Below are 19,419 nucleotides of genomic sequence, written 5' to 3' on the forward strand. Positions count from 1 at the left end.
TTGAACATTTCTGGAGTATATAAGGTAAGTGTCAGTTATAGCAGGTGACAGTGGAGAAAACCTATTACAGTACACCAGTGGATTTCATGTTCAGTCAATTAAGCTTCAAGAATTTATACGAATTGCACAGTAACAATTCCAGGTTATACACAGCATTGTTTATTGTGCAGTCAGATGAGATATAATGATTGATTAACATCACGTAAAGTTTAGCGAGTCTTTTCCATCAACAGGGTACAATGATGGCTAATAAGGGATGATTAAAATATTTTTTTCATTTTGTTATGAAGCCTTCCACATTTAAGTTGGTTGAATGTGATTTAATGTTAGGTTTCATCATTCCACAATTCCTAATATTATAATGGGCTTCAGTAACATCAAAATCATTTTTAGAAATTTTCAGGTTTGATCTAATCATACTTTTTATAGATTTAGTTTTATCTCTTTCCTAACATCCTGTAATGCCTACATATGCTAAAATGTTGCATAATTCAATATTTATGCTAGCTTTGTGTAATTTATGAGTTGTGTAATCTGCAGGACGATGAAATTTTTTTTAACAAAGTATCAACTGCATTTATAGTACTTCTAGTCACTGAAAAAACATTGACAATAAAATACGTTTTTTCATACAAATCCATTATATATTTATTGCATTTTAGCAGATGAAGAAATTCCCAATCACACAACTTGCTTTGATTAAGACTGAGAGGGCTCCCACTGTGTATGAACTGTCATGTGTGCAAGACCTGCTTCACTCTCGCTAATGAGCCAAAGGTTTGTATGAAAAAAAAAAAATGTTTTGTGTAAAAAACAGTTTCATCATAACCCCATGAATCAAATATTGCTTGAAAAGGAGATACAATGAAGTAGCAATAACCCCCCAAGCATAGCTGGGTAGTTATAGGATTAGTGGAAGATCAAAGACATTCAGAAAAGTCCATTTCCAGGAATTCCAGCAGTGTTATTTATCTGGCACACACCAGTAACACAAGGTGCAAAAATAAGTACCCTGAATAGCTACACCTAATGAAAGTGCCACAGAGGTGAGACCCAATGAATGTTATGGATGCAGGTGCCCCCTCACATTAGTACCATGACAACCCACAACAATTGGTCTCAATGAGAACACATCCTGGCATTCTTGAGTTACCTCTCTCATAAAGAATTAAATGACAGTTGAATGACATCTCCTTTTTCCTGCTTGAAAAATAGCAGCAAACTCCAATTTGTGCTTAAAGGCGTGAGATGAGGAAGGAGCACACCTTGTGCTTTTACCTTCAACACTGACAATTCAACATCTGACATACCATAGGAAGCCAAGATGAGACTGAATTATTTGAGGCTTCTTTCTTCCTGTCACCTGTGCATCTTGAAGGAGGATAACACTGCTGAGTTTGTTGCACATAACTCTACCTGCCCTGGTAGGACAAAGAAGGTCCTCACCATGGAAAAGGAGTGACAGTTAAGTCTGGAACACTGGAGGATTGTATTCTGACAACAAAATCTAATGCAAAGGAAACATAAGAATCAGCTCTTCTGATTCCAGACATGGCATGGCGTTTGCAGACAACTTGACAGAGTCCAGAGCTAGCAGCAAAAGTTTTTTGTGTCAGTGTAAGTGCCTGAAGTAGAGATTCATAAAAAATTTCTTTAGCATGTGGAGAAAGACAAATTAGTAATTATGGGAATAGAGGCACCAACAGCAATATTATTCTCAAAGTCAAATCAAATAATGAACTTGGCTTATTTCTTTTGAAAGATCCTGCACGTTGCAATTGCAGCATTTGCATCTTTTAAAATGCCTCTCTCTAACTCTTTGTTAGATAACCTCCACACTTCAAGATGAATGATTCCACCTGAACAGTAGATGTGGTGAATGGACATTTTGTTAATTGCAAAACGGTGAAAACACTGGCTTGAAACCTCTACATACTCTGTGGATGCTGTTAAAATACAAAATGACAATGTAAACAAGTTGAATATTCTTATAACTAGCGGTTCTCACACTATACAGTACAAGCATTATGGCTATTAGCCATCAATGTGTTGGAGAGTAATTGGACCAGTACTGTATTTACAAACTGGGCTTGCAAGTATATCACACTTTATATGCTTTCATAGCTAGACTGGCTGACATGCTTTGAGCACGGGACTGGCTTCACCTCAAATACATCTGTCTGCTGGAGAGAGGGCCTTGGACTTCCAAACTGCTTACAAAGAAGCACACATCCTCAAGATGGCTCAAAAGTATTCCAAGTAGTTCAAGGCATTCATCAATGAATGCTGCCACGGCTGGCCAATTGAAACAGAAGGGACTGTAGACTTGAATGCTGAAACTGATGTTACCCAGGTGGTAGAAACTCCCCCAAAACAGAGTGAAATTATTACAAGTAGATTTTATTTTGTTGGAGCCCATACTGGCATCAACGTTAGGAGCAACCCCTGCCTGCCTTTCAAGGAGTGTCATCGATTTGGAGGTAAATTGGAAAAATTTGCAGCATTTATAGACATTTAAGGCAATAATAGACACAGGAAATTCAGAAATTTTTGTAAAGTGACCTGACAGATGTTGAGAATTCAAAAATGTAACTTGGTTTTCAGGGTTCAATGGTAGACATACGCCTTACTTTGTAAATGTATATGTATACATGGACATCTCTTGCAATGTCAAAATCTCTACAATGGATAAACTTTGCTATGACATGCTCTTGGGCGATGACTTCATATGACAATACTCTTTGGTAATGAGTTCTCTTGGTGGGTCAAAGGCAAAATTTACTCCATGTGGTTTAGCAAGTGACATGTTCCCTTGCCCTCTTTGTTTGCTAGCCTGTTCAAGCTTACACGCCTACTGCTGTTAGGTTCAAAAGGTCCTGAACACCAGAAAAAGATTTATCCTATCTGAAGTTTCAAAGATGGGATCAATGAACCCAGTGCATATGCTTGGAGAGCCCAAATGCTAATCATTACTGATGAGAATCAAAAAAGGAATGCCAATAGACTTTTCAGGTACAGTCAACTGGTGAACTATGTTGGATGCATACCCACTGCCCAATATTTTATATATATGGTCAACAAAATTTTACAGCAGCAGCTTTTCATTACCTTGATCTCAGTTGCACATATGAAGTGTCCATCAAAGAGAAAGGGAATCCTAATGCAATACAACATTTAAAGCCAACCATAATCTGAACCAATTCTGGAGAAGTCCACTGGAGTGGCCAGTTTTCAATTAATCATTTTACTTTTGGGCAGATTTTGTAACAAATCACATCTGGAAATTTTGGAGGTACTCTTTGGGGTAAGAACTCAAAACAAGTGTGTTACTGGTTTTTACAGTAAAAAGAGATGGAGTTCCTGCCTTTGTGTAACAGCTATGCCTTAATTATTAATTTGTGATTGAGTACAGACATTTTCTATTTTAAGTGTGCTAGCTAAGTCTAACTTGAAGTTAAACATGCCTTTGCATTCATGTACATATATGCTAATTGTTAAATATGGGAAGTTTTAGTTCATATGAACTTGGTGTTAAACTTTAAACAATTCATTGTTACACTGAAATCAGTTTAAAATTTATAAAACTTTTTGAATTATGGCCTGCAGAAATACATATATTTTCACAATTTTATCCACAACCCCAATCCATATCGTACAATTCAGTTTAACATATATGAACAAAAAAATCTTTGGTTGAGAAAATGAAAAAAAAAAAAAAAAAATTAACAATTTACCTTTCAAAAGTCTCAATATATAACCTGTAATAGATACCTATAACAATTTAATCAAGAATTTTTTATAATATATATATATATATATATATATATATATATATATATATATATATATATATATATATATATATATATATATATATATATATATATATATATATATATATACACATATACACACACATACGTACACACCACAGTTCACTGTGCTTCTCTAATGTTCAGTAAATAAACCACATGTTAGATGAAAGACAACAATGCTGTATTCATTAAAAAAAATTGTTGAAACTTAGAAGGCTTAATTCTTTGGCATGAAGAAAAATTTGCAGTCAATTTGAAACCATGTTATAAAATGGAACAAAGAAACTCATAATATAGTTGTCTTTCAAACTGAAGGCATGAATACATGAGCATTCAGTACAATTATAAAGAACTAAATTTCCAGTGTTGGCAACATCCTTTATTACTAAGTACATTTATAATGAAAAGTATATCATAAATAATTCCTTTGACTTCATTCATAATCTATTACAGAGAATTGAGAATCCCCTCTTGGAAAAAAATATGTTCATTTTTAGATAAATACTGTAACTGCTGATCGGTATGCTGCAACATGTTTCATAGAAAAATAAAATTTCAATCAAAATTACTAACAGTGAACCTGCACTGCTAGGATGGCAATACTATGCGATCTGTATGTCCCTCTGAAAACTGGTGCACAGTGAAAAAAGCAGCAAAATAGTTTGCTTCATACATATGCATTGCAGTGTTAGTTCATGAGTATGGTGTACTATTTTAGTGACTACATTAAAAATCTACAGTAACACCTAATTGAAAGCACTGCACAGATTTTCAGAAAAATTTTTTAATTATTGTATATCCTCAACAGAAGTGTAAAAATAAAAGCGCGGCTGCAACCTGACTATCATTCCTGTAAATTCTAAATTCATTGTAAACCCATCATAAGTTATAAGTTTATTAACATACCTTCCGTTGACTCCAAGGAAAATTCAAATCAACTGCTACTCTGCACAATATGAGAGGCACTATATACAACTGAAGTAGCCCTCAGACAAAATTCCATTCTACATATCAATTTTGACTATCTGATCAAAATCTCCTCACTCTTCACCTTTGACATTACACTGCTTTTGCTAATCACATAACACAGTGTGCCTACATAAATTGCAAACCTTACAAAACTGTCAACAGAAAGCAATAACAATATTCCCCGGATATAGGCAAACAATATCACAGCTAAGTTTTCCCAATAAGATAATGTAATAACCATCTATGTGAAATAATTACAAATACATATCTCAAAATAATCTTATCCTCTTTGTTATTAAAGGAAGCCTCCAACTTCCTAACCAGCCATGCAAAAAGAATGAACAGTCTTTAGAGCACTCAAAATGTGCATCTGGGTTTGGAAGACTTCACAAAACAAGCAAGTTTTTTTTTAGGACATATGGTAGTGAAAACTGAAAATCATCTACATGATGCCCTCCAATCATTGTGTATAAGGAAGCAATGATCTTGATGAGCTTTAAAAAGCAGAAAATATTGTTCTTCACTTACAGGATAAGAAGTACTGTACTTACATCAGATACATGCCACTCTATCAGGACTGCTAACACTGCACATCTTTTTATCTCAAAATTTTAAAATGTAATCTTCCAGGGATGACATTGCTAAAATATGCCTCTTGTTACCATTTGATAGTCTATATTTTTAAATGAGGGGTGGAAACTAACCAAGGCAAATTTTGCAGCCATGGACTGCTGGGTGGGAAGAAACTACAGGAAAGGGTGCAAGTAAATGACAGAGCAATGCAGCTGGAGGCCAAAATGAGGCACTGCAAAGCCCCTACAGTAGTGCCATTAACAATGCAAGGCACATTGCTTAACATCTTTTCTCTTTTACACATGCTTTTTTGGTAACTTCCGTTATTTTGGTTTGACAAGTGTTTCTCTCCATCCACTACAGAACTACAGATATTGCACTTGGCTTCTGGTTTCCCTCCCCCCCCATCAAATTACAAAATTTGTTATTGGTTTGTCTTCCCCTAGTCCTTTAATTTCCTTTCTAGTAGGTTAAGACCTACCTTTTCACCCACATTTGCTTATTTTTTTAAAACTGACTAGATGAGGGCCTTCAGACTTCTTTTTTGGTAAGGAAATTATACTCAAGACTGACCTTTGCCTCTCATCTGCCTCCCATTATAAAAAAAAATCCCTTCAACATTTAATTTTTTATGCTAGAAATATCATGATTTTTACCAAGTGAAAAACTCGGCCTAGTCACAATTCTAAGAGCATAATGTACTTTTCTTACTTTGGAGTATGAAAACATCACTCCTGAGACTGATGAAAAAATTTCCTTGTACGTATATACAATGGACCTCATTTTTCCCCTATAAAATTACCAATCCACAGACAACTACAAAATAAATTTTCTCTATAAGAGGCTGTACTATAAATGTAAAAGTTACAAACAAGGTAACTACTATAACACAGATATACAATACTTTGAAACTGTTAAGCACTTTGTCAGGAAAATGGCAATGTTTCAGGAAGCATATTTTTTCTTTTGGGGTGTGAAAGTAAGGCATGTCACAGACATCCTAATTATAGCATATAATATATAACTATGTACTATATAGTTATGAAAAGCATAAGTGCACACAATTTCAATACTATAAATACATTTACAAACATTCTTCTTAAAATTATGAACACCATAACTCTTTAAACTACAGTACACCTATAGAGCAGGTAGCTTAATTGAGATTTCAACTTGGTTAAGATGAGCAATAAAAAAGCTAATACTGGGAATCCTATTTTGTACCATTACCAGACTGCTCATCCATCAATCAGAACTAGACTTAGTACTTAGTATGATGCATGACATCACACAGAAGGGTAAAATTATCATTTTAATAATAAAAAAATGTACTCTGTAACATCACAGCACCCAAAGATATCAAGGGCAACACTGCCAATACCTGTACTCGTACACCAATAGTAGTCTGTTTGCCATATTTTCTGAGTTTACATACAGCGGCTGACAAGCGAAAAGATTGTTGAAGGGCAAGGGCTGGGTGCTTCTACCAGGCATCAAAGTGTGCCATTAAGGCTGTACTGGTGAATACTGTCCAACTGGGATGTATTTCCACGTGCTGTTGAAAGTTTAGCTATATTAATTCAAATAGCAGTAAAAGCAATTAGGGGCCTTACTTAAAAAGATGTACAATTGTGGTGCAGCAAACAATTTCTAAAGACTACTTCTACAATTACAGTACCTTTCCTAAGATCCATATTAACAGACTGCATATTAAATCCCTTTATTAAATTATAGTACTAAACTTTGAAATGTTAATTTGCCAAAACCTATAAACTATGACTACAGCCTTGATCACATAAAAAACATCAATACAATAATCAGATTCTGCTTCATTGTGAATACAGATATAAAAAGGATGAAGGATAATCTGTAAAGGATGCTAAAAGTGTAAACGCCTTTGCTAGACCATTGCTGAAGACTGAACAGAAATATATTTAAAAAATCCCCAAAGTTATATCTGAAACAACTGTTGGCCTCCTGTGTATTTACTGAAAGTATTCAAGTTCTTTTTACTGACAATGACAGAATACATACATATAGCCCTTAAAGTACACTTTAAAAGGGAACCCCATACATTATAAGCTAGAACATAATTTTTGTGTTAATACCAACTACAGTAGGTAAAGTCACACTTTTTATACCCATAAAATATTGTGCCAGTAAAAAACAGTACCATGGTAAAGAAAAGGCTCCAAGTTAAGCTATCCATGCACAAAGGTTATTACCTAGAGTTATTCATATTGCCTAGATTATTATCAATGAGAGAGATGTAGCTCTGATCTTACACAGGTTGTAAACTGTACAATAAAATGCATAGGATAGCTACCAAGTTAAACAGTCAAAGTAGTGGGTCCAATTTAAATGGAATTTATAATTACAGAACTATGAGAAAAATTACACTGGTGGGTTTTTCAAAAGAATAATAAATTACACTGGTGGGTTTTCAAAAGAATACTAAGTTATGGACCTTTTCTTCTTGTAGTGGGAGGACTGCTCAATTCACATTAACAAAACTGCTACTTCATTCATGATTCCACATTCAGTATTCAATGTTTTAAAGACCACTACATCACATAGTAGCAAGTATAAATCAATTATGCCATAACAAAATTGCCATACACATACTTTTGGAAACAACTTATTATTTTAACTCAAGTAGTCTTGTTGAAGTATTTAATAATATTAGTAACAATATTGATGATGGACAACAATGCCTGTTAAAACTACAGAACTATATAGTTGATGTAAATCACAAAACCATGATTCCAGAACACAGCTAAGTAAAATAAAAACTGAAGCATAACAAAATTTTAGAGGTGATGATCTAAACTTGCCTCTGTAGATGGTAAGCTGAAGCTACTGGGTGCATAATCCACCTCTCACAAAATTGAGAGGTTTCAACACTTTTAAAATGTAGTAACATAAAAGTACTTAATGTTACTTTGGATATGTATATGATTCACTATGAGGAGAATATTCTAAGAAACAATACATGATTAAAACAAACTAGTTTTACAACGTTTTGCATTTCCAGTACCCATTTTTTAATAATTTCAGACAAAGTATTATTGTACTAGGTCTCTCCAAATTTTAATGCACAACTGTCATACCATAACTGACTAATTTCCTGTGCACAAGATGGGCTTAATTGTTTTATGAGTGACCATAAGGTTCATTCAGTAAAAATGACAGGTCAAAGCAAATGACAGTCTGGATATAATTCATATTAAATAGTTTAACAAGACTGATGAGCTACATTTTTAAACTCCCAGAATATTATGGTTTTTGAAAGCTTCATAATTGGTGATATTAAAACTATTGATAAAGCTATTGAAGATTTTGTCAAAATATCATTATGGGATTTATTTTTAATGCAAAAGTGTGTGGCCAATTAAAAGAGTAAGCAAAATAAGTTCAGTGATGTACTATTCCAATTGATGTGAAGAATGCTACAATCCTATGGTAGGTTGAATGTGTTCATTTGTTACTATTAGGTTCATTAAAAGGGGCAAGCGAAATAATATATTTCACAGCTGTAAGAGGATGGAAATCAAATGAAAGTCAGAGTGGTTAAGAATATAAATGTAAGAAAAATATCAATCAGTATTTCTTGGCAAAATATCATACATGAATATTGCTTAGATATATTTTATTCACAGATATAACAGCAACCTAACAAACCTCCTCACACCCTACTGACACAAATCAGACTCTACTAAATGCTAAGCTGAGCTCTACAGCAATAGGAAATATTGATCAAAAGATCTTTTCTTTCTTGCTAAACATTTCCTGTGTCTGTACTGTACTGGTAATTTAATTCAACCATAATATACATGTCTTGGATGCCAAGAAACCATATAGTGTTCGGTATACAAAAACCTCATTCTAAGGCAAAGCTTACTAAAATGTTTCTAGTTGACTGAACTACCATAAAATTTATGCATGATGCAAGGAGCACTGTACACTAATGTATAAGCAGATTTCTAAGTTTATCAACTACCTACTTGTAAGATTTACTGCTTACTGCTAAGAACAAGTAGATAAAATCTTTTGGAAAATTACAAAAATATCACAAACAAACCATGATTTTGATACATTTTTCCAGATATCGGCAGCACACACTTCCATAAACTGAAGAATTGTGAATAATTCCTATACACTGCACTGTATATACAAGGATCAGAATTATTCTCCTAAATTCTAAGGCATACTACTGATAAATCTCTTTAAGGCACTGAAAAGGAAAAAAGTTTGTTATGTGCCTAGATTTAAAATTCATCAGATTATACAACATACATTTGTACAATATCCTCATTATGAAATGTCAACCCCCACAACAAATTGCAGTGCATTAATTATGTAAAACTGGAAAACATTGCATCCCCAACAGAAAATATGACTTAGCAATTTTAAGAGAAAAGTCTAAGGTATTAGCTGTGCCAACAGTACATGGGATTATACAATATACTAACCTATGTAGCCACAGTGCTCTGTAGCATCAACAGCAGATTCAACTTTGCTATCATCTTCAATGTTATCTTCCACTACTTCTTCCTTTATCTCTTGTTGCTGCTTTTTAGCATAGCTGTCCATCATTCCTATTAACCTGGGTTCAACATCTCCTAACAATGGACGTTTCGAAGGATCCCCAGCCCAACATTCTTGCATCAGTTCCCAACAGGTGTCATCAAATTGCTTGAGACGTTCAGGTCTTGCTCCTAAAATAATATCAAGACACCAAATATACAGTATTATTAAATGAATGGCAAATAAAATAATAGCAACAAAGCAAATTCATCCCAAAGCAGTTATACATTTACACAACTTTCAAAATCGATCATCAAATTTGTATACAGTATTTTATTGATAATGGAAATTATAAACAAAATATGTGACAGAAAGAAAATAACATCTATAATCAGAACTTCAACCCTTAAACAAGAAAAAACCTGGGATCTACCTTTTTTAACACATGTCCACAGTTGATCCTTTGACTGGCATTGTTCAAAGATAAGTGGAAGCCTCACATGCCCAGCACATATATACCAAAATAAAATACCAAATGCATACACATCAACACTGTTGTCATAATGACCAGTAAATAATTCTGGGGCCATGTGAATTGGTGTACCAACAATACTCCCCGACATCATAGCTTCTGGCTTGCAAAACCCCAAGTCAGTTAACTTGGCTCTGTTACCTCTGTCAAGCTGAAAAAAACAAAAATGTATTTCATATAAAAACTGAAGCTAGACATTAATTATTTGATACCCATTACAAGTCTCTAACTTGAAAAAGTCCACATACAATTAACTCTCAATTTTGACAGAGTAAACCTTTATTATTCATCAAGAACTTCATATTATCATACTTATTCTACAACTCCTATAGCCTATATTTTAGTTAAATAGACAATTTAAATATTCTAGACACTAACTGATAAACAATAAGGATAATTAACTTCCATCAAAGCCTGCCATTACGACAACTAAGTATCTTGTTCTGTTTCGTAAGTAGTACAGTATAGTATCTTACAATTAGATGGAAAGAATTAATATATTCATAATACAATTCCATATGTGAAGGTTCCTAAAGCACAAGGAAAGTACTGTCCACATGCCCACAATAAGACACAGATTTGAAAGCACTAGGGAAATCAGGGCAAATCTTTTCATGAAAGCCTATAAATTTCCCAAGTCTGATTTTTAAGTCTGAATGATACATGTTTTCCCAAATACTGTGTTACTGTATTAAGAATAGTCTATTATTTCTATATCAAAACTAATGATTACTATGTGTTGGTTAAAAATGAAGGAACATAATTCTTTAATATCATCATTATTAAAATTGAAAGAACACAATTCTTTTATATGATTTTCATTTTTATTACGCAGTTTAATCAGACCACTCAGTTAATTTAGCTCCCCAAGGGCTTGCCTGAAGGATTTGTCTTTATTACTGATAAGGTTTAGATTTTATTTATGAAATTACAGCACTTGATAACTTTTGTAGTGGGTTACTGAAAAAGATAGATTCTAAAAAAATTTCTTTACCTGATGTTTCAAAAACCTGACATTTGTTGTCTATTATATTTTGGGTAATCACACAAAAAATCATTTAACTGTTACTGTAACTCTACAGTCTGTATATATACAGATTGGATCATGGGACCAATTCTAAGCATGTGTCAAAATTACTGGTATGTGTCTATACTTCTGATATGATGAATTCCATATTTCAACATTAGGCTTAATTTGTTTTAACTTGTTAGTAACATATTCTCTGTTCCATATATCATTATATTTATAGAATATAAGGGATTTTAGAGGTGTTATATAAATTACTAATGGGAATACTGTATCTATGTGTGATCTTGCCCTGAATGTTGTAGTTTTGGCTGTTTATTGGCTCCTTCATTTTTTTTAATGCCTACTTGGGCAGGAATACAACATATTTATACATTTTATCATCTGTATAATTTGTGAAACGAAAATTTTATTTTTTAAGTTAGGAAATTTTCTGATTATAATTCAAAAGGGTATCTAATTTGTTTCTAGAGTTGCTGGAAATTACGAGTTTCTGTGAAGGCCAATCTTCAATCACTTTAATGGCTGATCCTATTGCACATAATTCTGCTGTGAAAACAGAAGTATTGGTAGGCAAGGAAAATTGATATGTTCTATTGGGTGATATCTGCAAATCCATTGCCAAATAGAGAGCTGGCCCATCAGTGTATACTGTATAGTGTGGACCTTTATAAAGGTCTTATCTACTGTATAGTGGTATGTGTTTATGAAATTCTGGGGTACAAGCATGGTTTTTAGATAAATATATCCAGTATGAACAATTCTACTTCCTATGCATAGTCCAAGGAAGGGATAGTTCTACTACTGGAGAAAATTTTACATTGATAATTGTTGACTCAAATGGTCTATTGGCTCTACTTGGGAAAGAAAGATGGTGAGTAATTTTTGTATCTTTTAATGAAAATGTTTTTTTGCTGGTGAATAACTTGCTGGTATTTTTATTGCACAACTCATCATTACTAGATGTCAATGAAGAGTTTGAGGTGGTTCACCTCTTCTGACTTGGATAGAGGAGTGAGGAAAATTAAAAGCTACAGTGTATGCAGTATTCTGAGACTCTCATTATCAAATGAATCTGAGGCCGAACTGTATATCTGACATCCATTGTCTAGGACAGACATAACAGTTTCTTTGTACAGCAGCTATCAAAATTAACTGTCACTGTGACAGAAAAATTAACTCAAGGTTCAATCAAGTTTTTACCTTTAGAATTCAATATCCGAATGTCTTTAAAGCAATACTCTATTATTTCAAATGAAAGTCACATGCTAAATGAAGTTACTTTACTTACCAAGACATTTTTTAATTTTATATCTCTATGAACTAGCCCTTGTGAGTGTAAAAATCGAATCCCCTGAGTAACATCAAGAGAGATCTGTTGGAAGAAATTTAAACAATATCCTATACTTGGTGTTAATACATGACAATATACTTAGATACTGTGTACATGCTTGGTTATATCTTCTCTTCAATATAAGTCACATAACAGATATCTACAGATACACAACAACAATTAGTACTGTACCTGTAACCTGACCAACCAATCGAGACCGTGCTTGATTGCAGAGTATAGATCTCTTGTTAACCTATCCATGATAAGAAGGACAGCTGGCGTTTCTCCTTGTCCGTAAGTATGATCAATGACACTCCCTCGTAAAGCCACAATTCTTTCATGCTCAGGTACGCTTCTACAAAAAGTAGATGATAAATTGTAGATTAGTTACATTGTACTGCACATACTGTTTTAGAAAAACAAATGTCTACCTACCAATTTAATACATATTTTTTCAATTTGTAATGACATAAAGACTAAAAATAAATGTATGCTAACCTTAGTGGTCACAACTAAAAAACCTAAGTCTTCTTTATGAAAAGTGAGTATGAAACACTTCAACAAGAGAATAAATGAAAATCTCACCGAGTATAATGAAATTCCATTGCTAAATCATTCCAGTGTTTTTCATCCAATGGAACAAGTGATTTGACAGCACAGGGGCGAAAACCTCCCCATGATTCACATCCATAAACCACACCATACTGACCCCTTCCAAGCTCTCTGTCTAATCTTGGCATACCTGAATAATTTCATATAATTAAAACTACAAAAAGGCATTTTTACACCATAGTATATAATAACATACTCATTACATAAGCACTACTTCAAGTCAATACTGAGCTGAAAATAATGATAATCTTAATGACAAATTATCTGTGGGAATATAGAACAAATACATAAGAAAGCAATAATGAATAATTCTTCAAAACCCAACTAAATAATTTATTTACTGGGTATCTAAATATGCAATAACTTTTGCATTAAGAGCACTGTGTACCTACCCAATGTGCATTTCTCAAACTGCTACATCAAAAAAATTTTTGAAAATATTAAAATCACAAAAATCTGATAGAATGTCGTTAGAAAACTACATCACATTTCTTTCTACAAACTTATATAAAAAAAATTTCATACCAAAAAGGATCATATCTCTGAGAGAAGTTGACTCCAACGAGAGTCTTGCAAGCTTTGGAGCATCCACCTTTTTTATCCTTGTTTGTTGCTCTTCAGTTTTTTCTAGTCGACAGGTCAACTGGGCTTCAAGTTGCTTAAGACTTCCAAGAAAAGAATCATGACTACTTTTTAATCGCTCCCTGAACTGTCAAAGACATAAATTTTGATGCATTAACTATACAGTACCTTTCTTACACCACTGAATCTTGAAATTATACGTGCAAATGAGACTTTAGAACTGCAGTTTCTTTTATATGAATATATACAGTATATCATGAACCACACACAGATGTGATTACATTATTGCATAACCTGTTACATTAAGGTCTGAAGAATATATTGCTAACCTGTGCACATATACTTTTTGTTAGCTTGGTCTCCGAAAGACTAGTAATCATGTCTGCTGCAACTCTTCTTTTCCATTCAGCATCTATGCAAGGTGGTGTTCTCCCTGGCATTGCTGCTACTAGTTGTTTCATTTTCTCCCAAAGTGATCTCAAGACAGATGATGATGTTGTGACTGTAACTTCTACCTCATATGCTGCATTCACAATCTGTTAAATGGGCTACTTTAGTATATTCCTTAATATAATCTTATGCACTCCTAGTTGTTAATAATAACAGTCACTAAAAAATGTCTTAAATAAATTAGGCTTCTAAAAATATTGTCTAAAGGGCTAATGATGCAAGTAATAATTTTACAAAGTAACTTATAACATAAATGGAAATGCAAAAGGAAATTTAAGAAAAAAATCACCTGTTTCAATGCATCCCCTATGTGTGGATTCTCTCCACAAGCTCTGCAGTCTTTCTCCAAACTTTCAAGGCAGCGTTGTAATGTGCCTAGGTAAGAGTCTCGCATAACATCAACACGGTCAACCAGCTGACGTCCTACTTCAGCATTAAGTGACCCAACGACTAGTTCCTGAATTTCTCCTGTACATATGCGGACTTCTCTTGAGCAAACAACCTCATTCATCAATGAAGCATTATCCACTTCTGCAATTGGAAATTTGAATCTAAAATTTGCAAACACTCCAACATCAAACCACATAAGAAATACAGTACTCTGCAGAAGATTTTATGATTATCAAAGCCTCTAAACGTATCAGTACTGTCAAAATGAGATAATTAAAACTAAAAACTTAAGTTGTTTCTTACAAAGACAAATTCTGATGTTTTATCAAAAAATTATGACAGGGATACCCATTTTTTAAATATCATATCCTGTATAACTGCTACATAATTATGAAGTCTTATCGGACCAATAAGCTTGAAATTATATTATTTAATAAGATGTTCCTCAAGGATTCAGTCTAAAGTGGAGAAAAACTGTTGTTCTCGATGTGTGAGATACTAAAATAAGAACATTCTGACAAGACAAACTCACACAATAAATTGTTAAACTCTTTCCTACTATTTTGACTGGGAATCTGAAACTCACTTAAAAAAAAAAAAATAATTACCACCAAGAGGCAAAAGTCTGCAAGTGATGCAAACTCAAATAACCATTATACCTATACATTGAAGAAAATACTTTACCTCTAAACTCATAATTAGCAGCTCTTTCTAATAGGTCATCTTTCATTTTTTCGATGGTATCAAGAATTACATTACGAATTTCATCTTGTTTGCTTGAAGCAATTGCCATTAAACTTTCATAGAGTTCAGCTTCCTTTTCTCGTGCATAGCTTATCCTTCTTGGTGTGATCTGAATTTCTCTTGCCATGTCAAAAGCATAAAGAATAAACTTCCTCATACATCGATTGTGACCCTGATAGGTGAGATATAACAGACACAGCAAGTTAATATTGCAAAGTAATGTATCTACTAATAAGGAAATATATTAATTTTCCTGCATACATTTTAATACAAGTACAGTATAATAACAATAATCTGTATTCTTTCTGATTTGATAATACACTATAATACTGCATAAACTAAATAACTATTCCAACAGATTTATTGTGACAGTTATAAATTAAAAAATAAGTAATGTTTTCCAAGTGTTTCCTTACATATTTCTTAATACAACTCTCATGCCATGAAATAACACACTGCATGTAAAATAAAATTTTAATGAGAAAAGATTACAAAATACTTTTATAATGACAGACATCAGTTCGTGCTTAAAACTTTAGGGGTCTGGCTTTCTAATAAGCAAACAAAGTCTGTTACGAAACAAAGACCTTATATTAGTCTACACATGAATATTTTCTATGTATCTTACAGTAATTCCAAATAATTCCTAACATAAACTAACCTGTACTTTTCACTAAAATTCAATGTAAGAGATTTCTCTAACAATGTATTACATCCAAAATGGTAGCATGGCCAAAACTAACAATAATATTGTAGATGATAAGTACAAAAGTCTCCTAAGTTATAGTGTTACTGAAATTCCATTTTCTACTAATTCCTATGTGGTGTTGTACATGTTCAGTCTTCTATTCTGTAATCCAAATACACCATATAGTATGCATTGACAAAGCCTATTCAGTACAGATAAATACATTTCCCAATTAAACATGAGAGCAGTAATAAAAGTAAGTGATAACAATAATACCTGGTTAAGAAGTGTTGCAGCATGAATGAGGTGGGCTTGCAGAGTCATCCTCATATAAGGCACAACATTGCAAAAGGCATCGAAACTCTCAATGAGCTCGCTATCTACACGGTAACTGTGTTCTACCAATCGGCAACGGAACTTCTTGGGGGTGGGTGTCATGGTAAGGTATCCTTAAAAAAAGATGTAAAGTCATTTCAAAAGTCATTTTAAACTCTTATTAATATGATGAAAAGTTTACTAGACCCATTAATGCATGAAAACTTTTCATAGTAAGCATCAAAGGTGCCTGAGAAATTGAAACAAATTTTTATAAAAGTTAAACATAAAACTAAAACATACCTAAAAGTATGTCTCATACTATGCTAACATAGTATGAGACATACTTAACATACTCAACATAATTAAAGAAACAATTTTCACCATTTAAAAATGGTCATTTACAAACAAGACAAACAAGAATTCTGATAGAACTGATAAACCTCAGATTCACGGGGATGCGCACTATAACCCCCGCAAATAGCTAAAATCTGTGAATACCTAAAACCCTCTAAAAACACTTATAACTGCCTATTTTGATAGCTTAAATGCAAGAAAAACCCTCTAAAAATGCTTATACCTGAGTATTTTAATCGTTTTATCACAAAAAGTGCCTTTGGTCATGAAAATTATATGAAAATACAGTAATTAGTGAATATTTCTCAGTGAAAAATACTGCAAATGGGCGAATTTTCCACGAATAATGGGTAGATACGTTCCACAGAGAAATCCGCGAATACATGAGTCCGCGAATCTTGAGAACGCAAATATGGGAGGTTTACTGTATATATCCCCTACAGAACCACAGGCAACTTCTCTCTAAGAGCACTGTGAATGATAAAATGTTGAAGATATCGCTATGGTTCTTTTGTACCAAGCTTTCACTGTGTCGCACGTCTCAGTTGACTAAAAAGACCAAGCATTCAGAGAATTGTAGTAAGACAATATTACATTTCTGACAGAAGTAAATAATTTTGAAAATTTTCCCCTGAAAAGAAGTTTGTGAAACATAAATACCCTCACTTTCAGCTGCAGTATGAAGATCATGGTAAAGTAAAGAAGTTTGTGAAACATAAATACCCTCACTTTCAGCTGCAGTATGAAGATCATGGTAAAGGTCATAAAATCACTAACCTATATGCCATCTGAAAGGACTTCAGTAGCCAAATAAGCAAGCCAAAGAGAAGTTATTGCCAACTCTTAGGTCCTTCATTAAAAAAAAAAAAAAGATAAATTCACACTAACAGACAGGCACACAAAATAGATGGCTGAACTCCCTTCATGCATAACTATAAATGATGATCTATTTTTGTTTCAAGTTTTACTCAAATCCTTCAATTGTGCAACAGTTGCAATGACAACATAAGATAGGCAGACAGAGGGAAAACTATGTGGGCCCTACTTTGTCAGTGGGGGATAAATAACTGAAATGTGAATACTGTAACCATGAGGAGAAGTACCTTACCCAGATCATCACAGAGAGTTCGGAAGAGTTGAACGGGAACATGGGGAAGAGATCTGATCTGTGATCCTGAAGGGGACAGATGATGGTGACTCTGCTCTGGTCGGACTGGTGATGGCAAGACTCTTAGTTTACAGAGGATATCGTGCTGCTCTGACTCTGGAAGGTCATCACTGAAGGTTTCGGGAAGTTGGGGGACACGAATAAATAAGACAGCGAGATTTGGATCTAGTCTACGAAGCTCACGCAGTTCATTCTTTTCCTGAAAAAAGGATTATATGCAATGTTTACTAGAGAATGCATGAGAAAGCAAGAGCCTAATTTAATAACAACAGCATCAGAAAATTTTTCCCATATTCAATTCAAGTAGTACTGTACAAAATGAGAGAAATATTTTCAAACCGTATATACTTCAAGATGAAGCAGAGATAACAGCCTTATGACCTAAACAAAGCAGTACCTGGTGCTGGGGGAAATTGAGAAAAATTGAAAATCATCTAAACTTATAGACATAGAGCAAGATCTAATGCTTTATACTATATGTATAAATAAAAGGCCAACGAAGTACAGTAATCTCTCTTCCTATGTGAACAAATCTATTTAAGCATTTTATCTAGAGTCCCAGATAAATACTATTTGTTGAGGTAGATCTGCTTAATGTTAACCTCTGCTATGTGTCATATTTTTTGTCAACTTCTTAACATCATATTGGGGCTTTTAATAAAATTCTGGAATTCATATCAAGATCTTTTACACCATTACCCATGTTCGATTCACCCACTGGCCAATGAAGAATCAGAGAAATTTATTTCTGGTGAAAGAAATTAATTTCTTGTTATAATGTGGTTCACATTCCACAATAAGCTGTAGGTCCCATTGCTAGGTAACCAATTGGTTCTTACCCACGTAAAATAAATCTAATCCTTCGGGCCAGCCCTAGGAGAGCTGTTAATCAGCTCAGTGGTCTGGTTAAACTAAGGTATACTTAACTTTTACACCATTAGTAAATTACCATTACATTTACTGTTATCAAGGTTTTATGAAGGCAAATTTATTGCTTAGTTATGTAAAGTACAATCAAAACAATAATCAATCTGTGATATTCAGAACAGAATTATGGCTAAAATAATTCACTGACAGATCTCCAGCTAGGTGAAATTCAACATGATTAACATACAGCATATGAAGTTAATTAACAATTGCCTTATGATTTATCAAGTTATCAACCACTACCTTGCAGATTAAAGGAACTGCAAAAACAAATTTTGGTACAACTGGAGTTTGACAAAAGGTGAACAACTGAAGAAATAAAGAGGCTATTTACGGGCTGAGAAAATTTTGTGCAATTTAGTAAATCCGAAAAGCTTCATATATTGCTAATAACAAAAGTGGGGAAATTT

General features: G+C 33.5%; 1 protein-coding gene across 3 annotated transcripts in view; it reads right to left on the reverse strand.

Moving 5' to 3' along the window:
- Positions 1-6,229: 6,229 nt before the first annotated feature.
- Positions 6,230-19,419, reverse strand: part of LOC136838788 (dual serine/threonine and tyrosine protein kinase-like) — an 87,074-nt gene continuing 73,884 nt past the window's right edge. The window contains exons 4-16 of one of the 3 annotated variants that reach the window (XR_010853111.1): positions 18,023-18,281; positions 16,519-16,691; positions 15,495-15,726; positions 14,710-14,951; positions 14,300-14,506; positions 13,914-14,097; positions 13,362-13,518; positions 12,969-13,131; positions 12,735-12,818; positions 10,318-10,567; positions 9,830-10,075; positions 9,439-9,591; positions 6,230-6,912 (exon numbers count right to left, since the gene is read on the reverse strand). Coding sequence is in view for 2 of the 3 variants with exons in the window: in XM_067104339.1 (XP_066960440.1) it covers positions 6,851-6,912; positions 9,830-10,075; positions 10,318-10,567; positions 12,735-12,818; positions 12,969-13,131; positions 13,362-13,518; positions 13,914-14,097; positions 14,300-14,506; positions 14,710-14,951; positions 15,495-15,726; positions 16,519-16,691; positions 18,023-18,281 (2,259 nt within the window). In the remaining variant the exon portion in view is untranslated. Of the gene's footprint in view, positions 6,913-7,758; positions 9,592-9,829; positions 10,076-10,317; positions 10,568-12,734; positions 12,819-12,968; positions 13,132-13,361; positions 13,519-13,913; positions 14,098-14,299; positions 14,507-14,709; positions 14,952-15,494; positions 15,727-16,518; positions 16,692-18,022; positions 18,282-19,419 lie in introns of those variants that run through there. The other 2 variants (XM_067104339.1, XM_067104340.1) reach the window with 2 other exon arrangements.

Source organism: Macrobrachium rosenbergii, chromosome 5 (genome assembly GCF_040412425.1).
Source record: "Macrobrachium rosenbergii isolate ZJJX-2024 chromosome 5, ASM4041242v1, whole genome shotgun sequence".
Classification (NCBI taxonomy): Eukaryota; Metazoa; Arthropoda; class Malacostraca; order Decapoda; family Palaemonidae; genus Macrobrachium; species Macrobrachium rosenbergii.